This window comes from Sceloporus occidentalis, unplaced genomic scaffold (assembly GCF_023333645.1).
Source record: "Sceloporus occidentalis isolate IW3139 unplaced genomic scaffold, rSceOcc1.0.p SCAF_25, whole genome shotgun sequence".
Lineage (NCBI taxonomy): Eukaryota > Metazoa > Chordata > Lepidosauria > Squamata > Phrynosomatidae > Sceloporus > Sceloporus occidentalis.
The window spans coordinates 4,405,834-4,421,947 of record NW_028317005.1 but is presented as its reverse complement, the minus strand read 5'-3'; the positions used below and the strand labels follow the sequence as shown (position 1 = coordinate 4,421,947).

At 38.5% G+C, this 16,114-nt stretch overlaps 1 protein-coding gene across 1 annotated transcript in view; it reads left to right on the top strand.

Annotated features, from left to right (window-relative positions):
• Nucleotides 1-16,114, top strand: part of LOC149300281 (dedicator of cytokinesis protein 10-like) — an 84,627-nt gene that overhangs the window by 65,273 nt on the left and 3,240 nt on the right. The window contains exons 40-53 of the mRNA XM_089485277.1: nucleotides 711-835; nucleotides 1,231-1,343; nucleotides 1,778-1,912; nucleotides 2,494-2,676; nucleotides 2,850-2,960; nucleotides 3,863-4,078; nucleotides 6,161-6,218; nucleotides 7,930-8,028; nucleotides 8,798-8,904; nucleotides 9,200-9,322; nucleotides 9,575-9,688; nucleotides 12,864-13,010; nucleotides 13,780-13,990; nucleotides 15,717-15,907. Of these exons, the coding sequence (XP_089341403.1) occupies nucleotides 711-835; nucleotides 1,231-1,343; nucleotides 1,778-1,912; nucleotides 2,494-2,676; nucleotides 2,850-2,960; nucleotides 3,863-4,078; nucleotides 6,161-6,218; nucleotides 7,930-8,028; nucleotides 8,798-8,904; nucleotides 9,200-9,322; nucleotides 9,575-9,688; nucleotides 12,864-13,010; nucleotides 13,780-13,990; nucleotides 15,717-15,907 (1,933 nt within the window). The remainder of the gene's footprint in view (nucleotides 1-710; nucleotides 836-1,230; nucleotides 1,344-1,777; nucleotides 1,913-2,493; nucleotides 2,677-2,849; nucleotides 2,961-3,862; nucleotides 4,079-6,160; nucleotides 6,219-7,929; nucleotides 8,029-8,797; nucleotides 8,905-9,199; nucleotides 9,323-9,574; nucleotides 9,689-12,863; nucleotides 13,011-13,779; nucleotides 13,991-15,716; nucleotides 15,908-16,114) is intronic.

The following is a 16,114-nucleotide window of genomic DNA, read 5'->3' as shown; positions in this document are numbered from 1 at the left end:
CATGGAAAGGGTTAACTCAACCGACCAGACACAACTAAAACAAGCGTTGCTTACAAGTACATGTGAGATTAAACATATTTTTGTTTAAAAAGTCCCCCGAATCCTTTTATAGTTGTGGGGGCACTATAGTCCCCATTCCCTTATTCCATGTACTGGTGGGTAGAGAACAGTAACAGAATAACCAGTTTGAAATTATAAAAATTCCCAGTGGGAAACTTGGATCCCATTTTATGCCCCCATATTCAACAACCCATGTGGGTTGGGGGGGATTAGTATAATTAACCTTTTGGAGGGCATGAAAGGCACCCCTGTTTCCACCCCTCCTGTGAAAACCTATAACAAAAAAGATGGTTCTTATCTTTAGGGGCCATCCATCCTTCTCAGATTATGCCCTCAGGTCCTTAATCTTCTGTCCCTTAAAGGTACAAAAAAACAGCACATTACCAAATGGCCTCAAGAGTTTAAATGGAAGCCTAATACTTTTCTGTGCCCTTTCCAAAGTTTAAATATCCGTTGCCTTTCCAATTTAGCAGACACAATGATTGGAGGTGGTTTGGATGATTGAAGGCATTGGTGGGCTTTCTTTATAATGCTTAGGCAAAGTTCGACAGAATGTTCAGATTTTACACCTCGCCAGTCAAGCTTGTGTAGAATGACAAAGTCACACAATTTTAAACAGGTGACAGATACATTTTCTGTTCCTTTTGCAGGATACATTCTACACATGACGGCCATAAGCATCCAAGATCACAGACGCTGCCCATTATACGCGGCAAAAATGCCCTTTCCAATCCTAAATTGCTGCAAATGATAGAATTAACAAGTTCAATAGCAAGTAAGTATGGATCAAGAAATGCCATTGCCAAACTAATAGAGATCCTTTATTTAGGTAGCTGTTTCTTCAGTGAGTCAAATGAAGGTTATTCAATGGAATAAAAATAATCCAGATGCTGCAACTTCACCTTAACATTCCTCACATTTAACATGTTCTTACAAGTTCAAATCTCAGCTCCCACCACCACGGACACTAGCAGGTCTCTCTTTACCAAATATAAGACACATATGCTGCGTTATAAACTGCACTGTCCTTGTAGATATTGTAGATCACCTGTCCTCAGCAAAAAGGCTTGTTCTCCTCTAGTTTCTTCTGCTTCTAATTTTGCTGTCTTAGAACGTCACACTTATCTGTTGTGAGATCTTAATTATGTCCTCAATTCCTGTCATTAGCAGGTGGTTCCAATGAGACAGACATCGTGCATCATGTTGATATAGAGGGCAACATTGCCACAGAGGTCTGCATTACCGTTCTTGATCTGTTGTGTCTCTTCAATGACAGCCATCAGGTAACTCTTATATAACATATTTGGCTTTTTCCTCCCTATCTCTGCGGAATAGCATAATTCTTTACACAAATGTTATTAAATCTCATTCTTCTCTGGCCCAAGTTGGTTAGGTCTGTCAGCAAACTTGTGTCATATATCAGGGTAGTAGAATTATACCTTTAATAAACTGGAACTTGATAGGTTGACATTGACATTTTGACCACACTGAGAGCTCTCCAAGAATGTTTCTTATAAAAAAATGGAGGACAGGGATATACAAAGGCTGGTGAGACAGATGCGGTAAACGAAAAAGATCGTTTGGTGAGCATTTAAAAATGTTGGATGTTGGTGGATGTAAGAAATATTCCTTCTTCAGGACCCAACCACATTTGGCGTGATAGTTTCTGAAAGTTGATAATTTGTATTATTTTACTTTGTGTATCTGCTTTGTTTAGAAATTACTGCCCTCTGACAACCAGAATGTTGTGATGAAGAAGATTTTTGACACCCACTTACTTTTTTTGCAAATCAACCAATCAGCTGCAGCCCTTCGTCACGTCTTTGCTGCCCTGCGGATGTTCGTGTGCAAGGTACCAAAAGTGATAAAGGACATTTACTAGTCAACATTATTTTTTATATATAAAAAATGGATAATTGCCAACTATGAAGATAAAAGAAGGTGGTGGTTTTTGGTAACCTGTTATTCATCCCGAATAAAGTCTGTAAATAACATCCAATGTTAATTCACTGTGGAAAAATAAGAATAAAATGCGTTAAAATTAGTTCAATATCATCACAGGGTTACACAGGCTGTCCAGGACATATTTGTGCTGTCTGTCTGGAGCCTGATGCGAGAGGAGATCCATGCAGAGGAACGCTGTTAGAATATTGCTGGGCGTATACATTCAGACACCTTTCAAAAAGTTTCATATAATGCTATATTCCATATTCACTATGAGAATAAAATGTTTTTTCCAAAATACCTTGCCAGATGCATATATTGGTAACCGATGATAGTCCAGCAGACATGCGCTACAATTCCAGGTATGATGTGACTTGTAGTGCACAGCAACTGGAATGCCATTGGAATTGCGAACCTTAACATGCCATTAGCTGCAATACATGATTTCATATATATAAATACTGATTTCATATATAATTCCCTTTGCAGTTTCCCTCTGCATTCTTTGAAGGCCAGGCTGACCTTTGTGGACCATTTTGTTATGAAGTTCTGAAATGCTGCAACCATCACTCTCGCTCAACTCAAACTGAAGCCTCTGCGCTTCTTTACTTTTTCATGAGAAAGAACTTTGACTACAACAAGCAAAAGTCAATAGTGAGATCTCATCTGCAGGTAAATGATTGTCTCCCCCCAAATAAAATCCCTGTGTGTTTTTAATCAAAAAGGCATTTTTATTTTCAGACTGGCAGTTCACCTCTGCATATAGTTTCACATGTAGAGAATGTTTAGCCACACTTTATCGCATCTTTTATTAATATTGTCAATCCTCTGATTTAACACCCTAGCTGATCAAGGCAGTGAGTCAACTGATTGCGGATGCAGGAATCGGAGGCTCTCGCTTTCAGCATTCGTTGGCAATTATCAACAACTTTGCCAATGGAGACAAACAAATGAAGGTAATGATTTGTCACTTGGTACAGATTCAAAAGCAAACCTATCACTACCCTGCCTTATGTATTTTATAGTTAAGGAAATATTCCAGCCATCATGTACAATTTAATGCATATCGAAGCTGAGTGTCCCTCTTTCCTCACCCCCCAAGTTATTTGGCTTGCAGGAGATGTATTCAGCTGAATGCACCTAATGCTTGCCACACTGTGCATGTGCCCTATACCCAATGCCATCCAGCACCAGCACTGACACGTGCCAGACTTCCAAGGGGTCTACGAAGACCCCTCCCTTACAAAAAAATTACTGCAGTTTTTCTGAAGTAATACTGCAGTTTTTTGGACATGAAAAAACTGCAATACTGCACATTTACTGCACTTTTACTGCATTTGTACTTCACTGTACTGCAGTATTACTGCGCATTTACTGCACTTTTTTTTTTTATATTGCAAACCTACAGTTGTACTTCAATGTACTGCAGCTTTATTGCATTTGTACTTCCGTACAAAAATAACTGCAGTAAAACTGCAGTACAGTGAAGTACAAATGCAGTAAAAGTGCAGTAAATGTGCAGTAATACTGCAGTAAAAGTGCAGTATTGCAGTTTTTTCATGTCCAAAAAACTGCAGTATTACTTCAGGAAAACTGCAGTAATTTTTTCGTAAGGGCTCACTTGCATTGTTTGCTCTGAGTGATTGGCTACTTAAAGCAGCCAAAACTTGCCTGACATAGCACAAGTGAGGGGACAGTGAACTGCGGCCCTGAAGCTGCAGCTTCTCCTAAAGGTGAGGCCTTTGCAGCTTAATAATGCATATTACAAACTACTTTAATATGATATTCTTTGATGGTCGAACATAGGACTGTCCCTTTAACAAAACTACCCTTTTTTCTCTCTCTCTCGCTTTCAAAGAATACTCAGTTTCCAGCAGAGGTAAAAGATCTGACCAAGCGCATCAGGACAGTTTTAATGGCAACAGCTCAGATGAAGGAGCATGAGAAAGACCCTGAGATGCTGGTGGATCTTCAGTACAGCTTGGCAAACTCCTACGCGAGTACACCGGAGTTACGGAGAACATGGCTGGAGAGTATGGCAAAGATCCATGCCAGAAATGGAGACTTATCAGAGGTAGAGGAATGTTTTGTTCTTATTTAAAACTTGCCAGGTGAGAAAAGCAACACGATATTTGGCTTGGATGTATAGATTACACTTAGGAAAATAGAGCAATAATTTCAGCATTGATTAGACCCTTAACATGGCATATTTTGTTGGAATGTTTTATTATAATTGCATTTAATTTGTCATGTATGTTCTAATATGAACATGCAGAGGAAGCTTCTTGAAATCACAGTAGGAGAGCATGACTGAGGTTTTGGAAATACTATATCATGCCATAGATGAAAAGCAATTTTCCTTGGGAAGCAATATGGATGCTAGCATAGGCACCTGTTTTCCTCTGTCTGTCACCCCTGTATACATTTTCAACAGTAAGCCATACAAAGACATTAGTAGTAAAATATTAGTAATTAGATAAGAGTGTCAGATCACTAACACATATTTCTGTAAAATCCCTTCGCTATTCTGGATATTTTAAATGTTAGCTACAGATAAAACAGACATGACAAATACATATCATAGCATTTCGGAGTGGATGGAGTAACTGGGGAAAGATGTGAATTTGATCCTGTTTGCTTTAGATCATCCAAATGGCCATCCAAAGCATATGGTGTGATTCCGACTGCTCACCACGTGGCACATACACAACTCGTGAAAAACAAGGAATGAAACCAAAGTTTCCTGACATGTGAATGTGCATATAAGCCACTGTCTAGACACGAAACTGAGAGGAGGGTATTCCCCAGTGAAGCAAATGGCTTTAGTTAGGATTCGTATGGTGTGTTAGTTCCAAAATAAACATATCCCTTTCTTTGCTGAATCATTACAGCTCTATTTTATTGTTAAGTGCTGTTATGTGTCCATACATTGACACAAACATGTTTCATTGCATATTTAAGGGATACTCCAGCCCTCATATGCATTAAAGTGCATATGATAACTGAGTGTCTCCCTGTAATTATCGTTTTTTTTGCATCCAAATCCATATGGAGATCGTGACATATAGGATGTTTCCCAGCACCTTTGTCTCGTAGACATTCGTCTAAACGTATCTCTTACTCAGCAGTGCACATGCAGGCTTGGACAGGGTATCTGGCAAACTGGCCAAATGCCCCGTGGGCCAAAGACCAATGGTTGCTCACCGCTACTTCCACTTGAGTTGCAGATCCAGTCCTTCATTGTGCGGCCACCAGCTGGATACACGTGGCCACACAATGCGAGAATGTAGCATATGGCAGTGCGTATCCAGCCAATGGCCTTAAAATGCCGGGGCTGCTCTTCATCTTTATTGTTGGCAACCGTGAGATGGCCACCTTCAGCCAGCCCCAGTGCTAGCTCACGCAGGATTTCCTGGGTGCGCAAGATGCCTGCACATTGAGCGGTCCCATTGCTTTCAGTGGGAATATTCCTTCTAGTGATTGGCTTCATTGAACGGCTAAAACTGACAGAACTAATAAAGAACCGAGTAAGTAGTACTCTTTTAGAACACCGTTAGATATTTGTTTGGTTAACAAATCTAAATTTCTCCGTGACCAGTCTAAACCAATCGATGACAGGTGATAGAACTCGAGTGCTGTAGGCTCTTCTTCATGAAACGATGGTGGAGGGCAGAAGATAGAGGAGTTTTCTATGTCCTCTGATGTGTTTTATATCCTTTTTCTATATCGGTCAGGTTGGAGTAATTACCTTTTACGGCAAGGGCTGATCTATAGATTTGGCTGTTACATTATCTCCAATAGAGTCTCCTCCAGTCTCGTGATGTTCCTGTCACCCGTGTTTTACTTATTCCTAATGTGAATGTATATTTGGAATAAAGAAATCATGGATTTCTCACAAACACAATGTAAACACTGTATATTTAAATTAATAACTAAATACTTTAATACGCATTCATGTTTGGTGATGCTGTGGCGAGGAAGAATTAAAAGTTCTTGTATCATTTGGCTATAGAACGCCTTATACTGGCATCTCTCTGCTATATTAGATGTTTGGTGCTGTGCTATAAACTGTATTATTGCCAGAAGAGTGTGAAGAGATTACATTATTTTATTTTATTTTTCTGTGATTTTATTATAAATCATCTGTTTTTTTCAGGCTGCCATGTGCTACGTCCATATTGCTGCACTGATAGCGGAGTATTTGAAAAGGAAAGGTAAGGTGACCTCTTGAATGGAAAATATAAGCCTCAGATTTTAACAGAGAGATCAAATATTCATTTTTGTATATTCTGTGTGTGAATCATTTTGCCATGGCCACTGTCACGGAGAGGCAGGAAAGGCTTGAGCGTCCTTTTTTTTTCCACGAAATCTGCAAACAAATTATTTAAATAATTTATTTTCAACAAATAAATCAGTCTAAAAGTATACTTTCACACAATTTCAAGTATGTGTTCTTAAGAAATAACGTACTAATGCAAACTTCTGCTAAACATCCCACCAATTTTTTGGTTCCCGGGGTATCAGGGCACTGCCGATCTACGAAAGACCTGTCTACAAACTAGACTCTTCAAGAACACGTAGATCAGTCGCTAAAATCATACCCGGTAAAAAGCTATCTGTGTTCCTGGGCACAAATCTACATAAAGTCAGTTATAATATGTGTTAATATGCTGTAGATGTGTAGAGGGTCGTGTAACTTGGGAGTAAAATTATGACTGATGCTATTTGGTAAGGGCAGGTCTAATAGTCTTAAATGTTATATATATGTATATATATATATATATACGATGTCAAAAAATAGAGTATTGCAGAGTATGCGGTGATACCTTTTTTATTGGACTAACATAATATTAAAAAGACAAGCTTTCGAGAGTTATCCTCCCTTCATCAGGTCTGAAGCAATACTAATCAACATGATAGAGGTTACAACTTAAAACAAGATGGTATAAGGGGGGGGGTGAGTGGGGTATTTTAAGTTGTAACCTCTATCATGTTGATTAGTATTGCTTCAGACCTGATGAAGGGAGGATAACTCTCGAAAGCTTGTCTTTTTAATATTATGTTAGTCCAATAAAAAAGGTATCACCGCATACTCTGCAATACTCTATTTTTTGACATCGTGTCTACTGGACTAATACGGCTTCACCCTTTTACATTATATATATATATATATATATATAACCGAGTTATACTGTCACTGGTGTATTGCTTTTTCACCTTTTTGATTGCTTCGGCATTGGAGATGCTTCACGTGTCTCTCTTTATGGTCTGGAATATACAGGTAAAATTGCATTGTATGCCAAATTAAATTGCTTACTAGAAGTGGTATATTATTGCGTTCTTGCAGTCACAATCTAGAATCATATTTGAGTTCAGAAATGAGTTTAAAAAAAAAAAACGTGCATTTTCCACGATAAACATCAAGTAAGTTTTAGACAGGTCCTTCAATCATGTCGGAGGTTGAAATGTCTAACAGTGTTGCTGATTTAGAAAAAACACACAAAAAAGCAAACTAAGTACAAATGCCCCCAAAATGTCTACACATTAATGAAATGACACCTGCCAAAACAGTAACATGTTATATGTGAGACTGTGCTTTAACTGAGTATATTTAATCATATATTGTATGTTGCTATTCTCATTTCATAAAGCCCCTTAAAAAGCCATGTCACACCATATTATCACTTTCGTGGGTTTTAACACATTTATGAAGCAAATTCAGTCGAAATTGGGCATGCTTCCAAACAGGATTATCTTCAGCATGCTTAGCACCAGAAACTGTATATTCACAAATGCCTGTTTAATGCACGTATGTGACATCACTCCATATGTTCTACTAATCCCTATATGATAACACTGCATACTGAATGGTTCATGCATGCACTAACATCATACTGACTCGGTGTTACGATAATGTTAAACTAGGTTACTGGAAATGTGATAGCAGTCAGACTTCAAGCTTGGCGCAGGAAGATGCCCAAAGCCCTGGTTATAACCTATTACTAACATCTGCCAATGGAAAATGTAAGTGATACAACATCATTCATATGTCCATGTACTTGGGTCTCTGAACAGGTAATTATAGTATCTACTAATCACCACCAATCTAATGAATTTGTTGGCATTCCATGATTTCACACGTGCTCACATGCCCATGTTTCTTACCCTAATGTGCATGATGAATACAGGGCCCTGGACTGGGCAATGACAAGGCAGCCATGGCACTTTAAGGCCAGTGGCTCCTTGATGACATGAACGTGATATGCGGCCAGGCATTTCCAGCTAGTGGAGCGACAGGTGGGGTAACTGTGTGGCACTCTCGGCCAGGGCCCACGAGGCATTTATCCGATGTATGAGATGGCCAGTACGGCCCTAAATACCTATACATTAAACTTTACAGTCCAATAAGAATAATGATTCTTTAAACTTCCCAAAAAGTTTACACGCTCTGTTTTTTTCATGAACAAACTGATACAACAGTCGAACTGATAGACTCATCACGACTCTGTGTAGGCTTAGGTTCCCCAGTTACTGACGCTCCACACACAATAAGATGCCTGCGCCATGCTGTGGGTAAAAGTAACAGTGTCCTCTACCAAAAGTGACTTTGCTGAAAATCACCATTCCCTGGTACCTATTTAATGGAGCGTGACTGTCCAAACGTTTTAACGTACCAGGCGTCCTGCTCATAACCCTGTGGGACTGCAGTTATTGGGTCACAATCACGAGGATGACAATACAGATGAGAACAGAGAAATATCATGCCATATTAACCTAGTCATTTTGTCTCCAGGCACATTTTCCATGGGATGGCCAGCCTTTCAGACCATTACCCCAAACATCAAGGAAGAAGGGGCAATGAAAGAAGATTCAGGGATGCAGGACACTCCATACAGTGAGGCAAGAGCATTTTATAAATCTCAAAACCGACCCAAAAGAACAATTTTAAAACTTTTACGGAGTCTTTGACAATCATTAAAACCGTTTATATAATATTTGCATTATGGACATGAAACGGATATCTGAGGATACCTGTTAAGTAGTATAGGGTGTTTACCTCATCACTTAATCATCTCAACATTCTTTCTCTTCATTGATACCTTTCATCTTAATTGAGTTTATATCTCTGTCATTAAAACACCAGTTTTCTTCTCTGTATCAGTGTACATTCGGGATTTAATTATTTACTCTACAGAGCACTCTTGTGGAACAGTTGGATCTGTGTGTAGACTATCTGTGGAAGTCCGAACGCTACGAGCTGATTGCTGATGTCAGCAAGCCAGTTATTGCGGTGTTTGAGAAGCAACGAGACTTCAAAGTAAGATTTTTGTAAGCTGCGTACTGTCTGTATACTGCTACCAGCATCTGTGCTATTTTTGACCCTTACAGTGCCATAAATATTAACATTTGATTCAGAACTGAGTGGGGATTCTATGTTCCATTACAATAAAACGATCAATAGTAAAAGGGCAGTTTCTGTAGAATGACTTTTACAGTGAGATTTAATCAATTGTATTTGTATGACTAAGTCAATATGTTTTATTTTTGTTTTGTTTTGTTTATATGTCAGAGGCTGTCAGAGTTGTACTATCGTATTCATCGTTCTTATCTGAAAATCGCAGAAGTTGTGAACACAGAAAAGCGGTTATTTGGCCGATACTATAGGGTTGCCTTCTACGGTCAGGTAAATCAAATTCTGGGGAATATCAATAAGTGATTACATGGTTAATCATTTAATTAATAGGACATTTAATTGATTATCCACCAAACCAATTTATCTTTAATTAAATGTCACTTTAAACACAGAGCCATTGTTCAATCTGAGGGTTAGGGCTGGAGGTGGTCTTCTAAACCTTTAAGTGATGCAAAAGGGGCAGATTGTGTGGCTATACAATGAACACATAAAGGCAAATCATACCCTGGAAAACCTGAGATCCTTCCAGCTCATAATCAGTTTTAGTATTAAAGTAACAAGTCCATCTCATTGAGTCTTAAACTGGGTTAATAGACTTATTTGGCCCCCTCCATGGCTGACTTCCTCTTATCAAAATGTTCCCCTATGCAATATGCTATAAATTAATTATTTTGCATTCTATAAGCACACAGTTTATACATTCTGTACTCTTTACAATTTGAGCCAGTCTTTGTAAATTATATCTGGCTCCTTGCTGTGCTAAGAGAGGTCAATGTTTCCTGTACATAACGCAAACAGATCTTCCTCTTAAGGACAATGAAAACAATGCATTTTGAGCCCGTACATGTACGGGCTTTGTCATTAAGGGGTTAAAACCTGGATTGTTAAAGGCAACTTTTTCTTGAGTTGTGAATTACTAAAATGTATCAAAATGTGGATTGTATCTTAATGCACACATTTGCTCTTTTTTCTCATGATCCTATTGAAGGCTGTGGTAAGTGTGCCATATCTCTGTTCCCATATTCATTTCCCTACTCACTTTGTTCAACGACAGATTAACCGTGATGTCCTACATTTAATTCATTAATATGATCTACCTGTGATAAAATTCATTTGTCATTACGTAATGGTGAGTTGTGCTCCATTGTGTGTGTGCAAACCATAAGGCGTATCACCTAGCCTGTTTATGTGGTGTTTATTTCATGGTGTTCTTTTACTAAATGGGGATACCTGGGAGCTCACCAGTTTGCCCTGGAGCCTCCCGGTATCACAGCTGATTACTGGGCCTACATATGTTATTCTCTGGATCGGGGCTATGGCATTTGGCCCCACTGACTCCCCATCTATGTCTCTCTCATCCCTTGCTCATGTAATGTGTTTTATCCACACCACAGCTCGTCCTGGCTTCCCTATGGAATAGGAGGAGAAGGAGAGCCTCAAGCCAACCAGTTTAGGACCCAAAAAAGGACTCCTGATCAATGATTAAATGAATTCATACAGAGCACAGAACATCTATCATTTATATGCATTTATTGTGAACCTAGAAACAAGGACCTAACTTCAACCTTCTATAGTAAACATATCCACAAATTGTCATTCTGGATTTTTCATTCAGAGAACAGAGGAACATGCATTTTGATATTATATATTTTTGATTAGAGACAGCACATCCAGTATAGAAATTCATATAGTCTCTTTTAACAAAATATTCACATTCACACATTATAAAGGTGTTCAAAGTATATTATACTGCTCTATTATAAATAAAACTACTCCTAGTGTATCAACAAAGAGGGCAATAAAAAAACATATAAATGTTTGTGGTACAATGTGAATAAACATGGCCATGCACGTAAGGGAATTCCAAATACCTCACCATTCACTGGGGGGGGGGAGCAGTTGATCCAGGTCTAGGTTCTTTAGCATAATAGCTTTAAGGGTGGCTACAATACTAAATGTGCGAAACAAAATATTTCTAGTAAAATAGAGTGTCGATTTTTGGTTTTTTGACATACCATTAAATAAATGTTATGAGTCAGGGTCACCACTAGATGGTGCTGTTACATGTATCCTCATTCATGGTTTTCTTGTACATTACATTTTCATATATAGCGCCAGCAGAGTCCGTAGTGCTGTTAAGTGTTTAGACCTTTTAAAATGTAACTATATCTGAAATAACAATAAGTGTATTATTGGTAAACAGCGCCCTTTATTTTTCCGAATCCAGGAAGTTCTGTTCTACTGTACACTATAAACAAATTAATTCAAGCCTTTTAGGGCGCCTTGATGTTTTCAGGATTTCCTTTATACGACCACAAGTCATATATGTGAAGATACATTTTACCAACTCCCTTAATAACAACAGTTTCAAGTGCAAGTTTAAAGATACATGTTTTCTAAGAAATGTATATTTCCATCATTGTAAGACAAGTCAAGATCAGCAATAGAAAGTGGGCTTGTGGCATGAGACACATAACAACCTATTTGAGTTGACTGTTTAGCCATTTAAACTGATAGGAACTTGGTGTGTAATTTTTTATATTACTAGTCCTTTAATAGAAATACATCAAGGCCCCTCAACATCTCCCCAGAGTTGCTTGCTGCTACCGCTTTAGCTGCGATGACAAGTTACCCTATTAAACGGTTTAAGTTGCCGTTGGCACTGCTTGATGCTGGCAGGGAAACAGGCAAAACAATGCTTGGCTCAATGATTCCTTAGGGAAACAGCAGCATTACTGCCTATTTCATTATCGGAAATGCTGAAAATTCAGCTCAGAAGAGATTCTGGGCTTAGAGCTCAATTGGGTAAATGCGTTTCAAGAGACAAATAATAATATGAAGGCTCTCCATGGAAGAACACACCGGTTAAGTGCTTGTTTTCACTCTTGCTGAGTATTAGATATCAAATTTAATATTATTTGTCTCACATCAGAAAAGCACTTATGGAGGAATTTTTTAATGAGTGTGAGATAAACTGAGAGATACTTATTTGCCACAATAGGTTAACAGCCTGATAGTTGTAAATGCTCTTGATCTGATATGATTTGGAAACTGCTACATTGAATCTAACACCTTTACTGCCATAATCACAATTAGCTCTCCTTAAGCTGTCTCTCATAGTTTGGAGCAAACTGAACGTTTTATTCTTACTGAGTAGCAGAAGCTTCCCCGCAATGCCCAGCTGCGGATGAACTAAAGCTAACATGTTTCTTAACCAGGCTTATTTTAGGAGCATTGGTTCAACAGCTGGATTGTCTCTCAGTGTTGCTACAATTTCCCAGCATTTCCTTGTCTCTAACGCCCTTAAATATGGAACATGTTCATTCCTCAATGTTATATTTCTAACCCATCAGAAGTTTTGTTTACACATACGTACTTGCTGTAGAGTCACAGACTTGAGGAATCCCAAAGTGTTTCCCTGTGAACATGCTGATCCTCTTTTCAGGGATTCTTTGAAGAAGAAGAAGGCAAAGAATATGTCTACAAAGAACCCAAACTGACAGGGCTCTCAGAAATATCGCAGCGGCTGCTCAAGTTGTATGCTGACAAATTTGGAGCGGACAATGTCAAGATCATTCAGGATTCCAACAAGGTGGGTCCTTTTAGCCAACTAGATGAGCTTACTCAGAGATCATTCCAAATACACCATCTGACCAAAAAGTTATATAAAATCCAGCACATAGGTAGCCATCTAGATAGACAGTAGAATGGGTTGTACTGAAATCTGATTCTCCAAGCTTAGTGTATACTACATTACAACAATACTTACTGTGCTGATAACTACCTGGCAACTCTCAAGGTATGACCCTGAGTGTCAAGGTCTGAAGGGTGAAGGGGCAGAGTCTCAGGGCCACAGAGTCTGGAACTGACTCTTCTCTATTCCTCACTGCATATCTAAGGCTCCCAGATTGGAGTTTTGCAGTATGTTATGGTTGATCTCGCTAATTTGAATGCAAGTGACTCAAATAAGTGTATCTTTAAATAATGACAAGTCAAGGTTTCCATGAGGACCAGTATTAGATTAGTTTGGTTCAGACTTCCGATGAGTGACTACATAGAAACTTCACGATGGGCTATTAAAGAGTTAATACTTCAAGAAACTTCCCAAGTGTGATAAATGATGATCCTCCTTGGGAGCAGTCACCATGCAGTCACAACTTGTGAGACAACCATTCCTGCTGGGATGCAAGCACACAAGCAGGGTCCTGTACTCACCTATTTCAGTTTCTATATGATGAACATTTGATCTAAATTTCCCGCACTCACTGACAAACAAAAAATGCTAGCTTTTGGTAGTGCTAATAAATAGATGAATGTATGCTAACAGCTGTGATGCCAATTAATATTCTATTCTAACTCAGGTGAACCCTAAGGATCTGGACTCAAAGTTTGCCTACATCCAGGTTACATACGTAACACCGTACTTTGACGAAAAGGAAATGGAGGACAGAAAAACTGATTTTGAAAGACATCACAATATCAACAGATTTGTGTTTGAAACTCCATTCACGCTGTCAGGAAAGAAGCACGGCGGGGTGGAGGAGCAATGCAAGAGGAGAACCATCCTTACAAGTAGGTTGTCTTAAATCAGGTTTTGCTTTTAACACTGTACACCCAGCATATTATTGGATATATGAGGACATTTATGAGGGATGACCCAACCCATAACATAATAACTCATCATTGGGGAAAACCCCTGTTTGCAGTAAAGTGCCCCTACTAACAAAAAATATCTAATTTTTAATTCATATCTTTTTTAAACTCCAACATGTACATGTATAGTTGCAAAGGTTGCTGGGCATTGGTAAAAATGGTTGGACTTTGACATAAAATAGGCATATCATGTGTATATGTATATATATATATACATATATATATATATATATATATATAAAATAAAAACACAATAGCAATATTAGCTGTATGTTTAAGATTGCTCTTCTATGGGGAGTAGAGACAGCATGTCAAGGTAGTTGCTATGTAGAAAAGGACAGGTATTTGATCTTTCTGTGTATTGTAAATAAGACAGAAGTATAATCGGCAGACCAGATAAAAGAACAATGTATTCATCAATGTGAGATATAATTAGGTTATTCATTAGCGAAATTAGACATGTTACAAAGCTGAGACCATATGGTGCAAAATGGGTGCAAAATGAGAGCAAACAATCAAGCAGTAGACTAGACAAGCTATTGAAGCTGTGGACAATACTCTCATCAATTATTAAAATAAATGAAGCCACAGTTCCTGATTTAAGTGCATTTGAGGTTCTTTCTACAGTTTTAAGCTTTACACTTGTTGATTTTTTATACACATTTACTGATGAAGGTTTGGGTGAAAGGTTGGGGTTTCAACCTTTATAAAGCACATGGTTCATCAATACATACAAACCTGTGGATGAAAATGGCTAAAATATCTGATGATAAAGTATTTAGAATCTCCTGAAATTCTATGGAAATATTTAGGAAAGCAGACTCAATGGAACATTGGATTGTCCCAAGAAACAGGACACAACCAAACATTTATTTGGAGGAGAGAAAGCATGTACGTTCCTATTATTACAAGGATAAGTACCACAACATACATTTAGTTCCATCTTTGCATGATAGGCCACTGTATGCATACTTTTATGGTGACAACAAATACCTGACAATGTTTACCAAAATGCAGGCAGTCTGGCAGTAGCCTCAAGACTACCAACTTCAAATCTATCGCGTTGATCCGGATATTAGTATTTTTGTGAACAGACAAGATGGCCTTCTGGTTGGCTTTGACAAGTGTTTTCAGTTATTGAAGTTACATTTGTAACTTGATGCGGTTGTGCCAGCCATTGGTTATCCGGACCCCAGACTTATCAGCCATTCTCAATCCAGACTCACCCATAATTTAGGAACCTCACAAAACATTAAGCGAAAGGAGAAAAATAGGCCTGGCTGCTATGCTTCCACATTTGACGAGCAGGGCTGCCTCCAACATATTTTAGATCGAAACACATGTCAAATTGATACTAACTAAGTAAGAATGACATGGAGTAAAAATGTTAACTGGGTTTGGAATCAGGTGTAGATGATCAAGATTAACCTTCCAAAAAACAACACTTAGCATCTGACTGTGTGAAATATAATGTCCACATATTAGAAAGATCCATCTTCACAATGCACAAAAGTACAATAGACTTCCCACAGAGTAACGCCTAGTTACTCGCAACTTCCCATTAGAAGGGAAAATACTTGTTAATAGATTGGTGTGAGAAATGACAGAACACCCTGCCAATAATCACTGGTTTTGTCCCATACAGCTAGCCATTCATTCCCTTACGTCAAGAAAAGAATACAGGTTGTAAAACAAGCAAGCACAGAATTGAACCCTATTGAAGTTGCAATTGATGAAATGTCTAAAAAAGTTTTGGAACTTCAGCAACTCTGCTTGATGGAAGGTGTAGACATGATAAGGTTACAGCTTAAACTCCAAGGGAGCGTCAGTGTGAAGGTAAGAGCCGCAATGGCCTTTTCTCTATAATATAAAACTGACGCTTGTGAGCAGTGGACATCTTTAAAGTAGTTGTAGGCCACCTATCTCCTGTGAGTTGTTGAATTTTATGGAGACATGCAGAAAAAGAAGAAAGGGTGTGGAGCAAGAGTTACATTTTGGTATTTACCTGGAGAGAACTGAGCTTCAGGAGTGTTCTAAATTCGC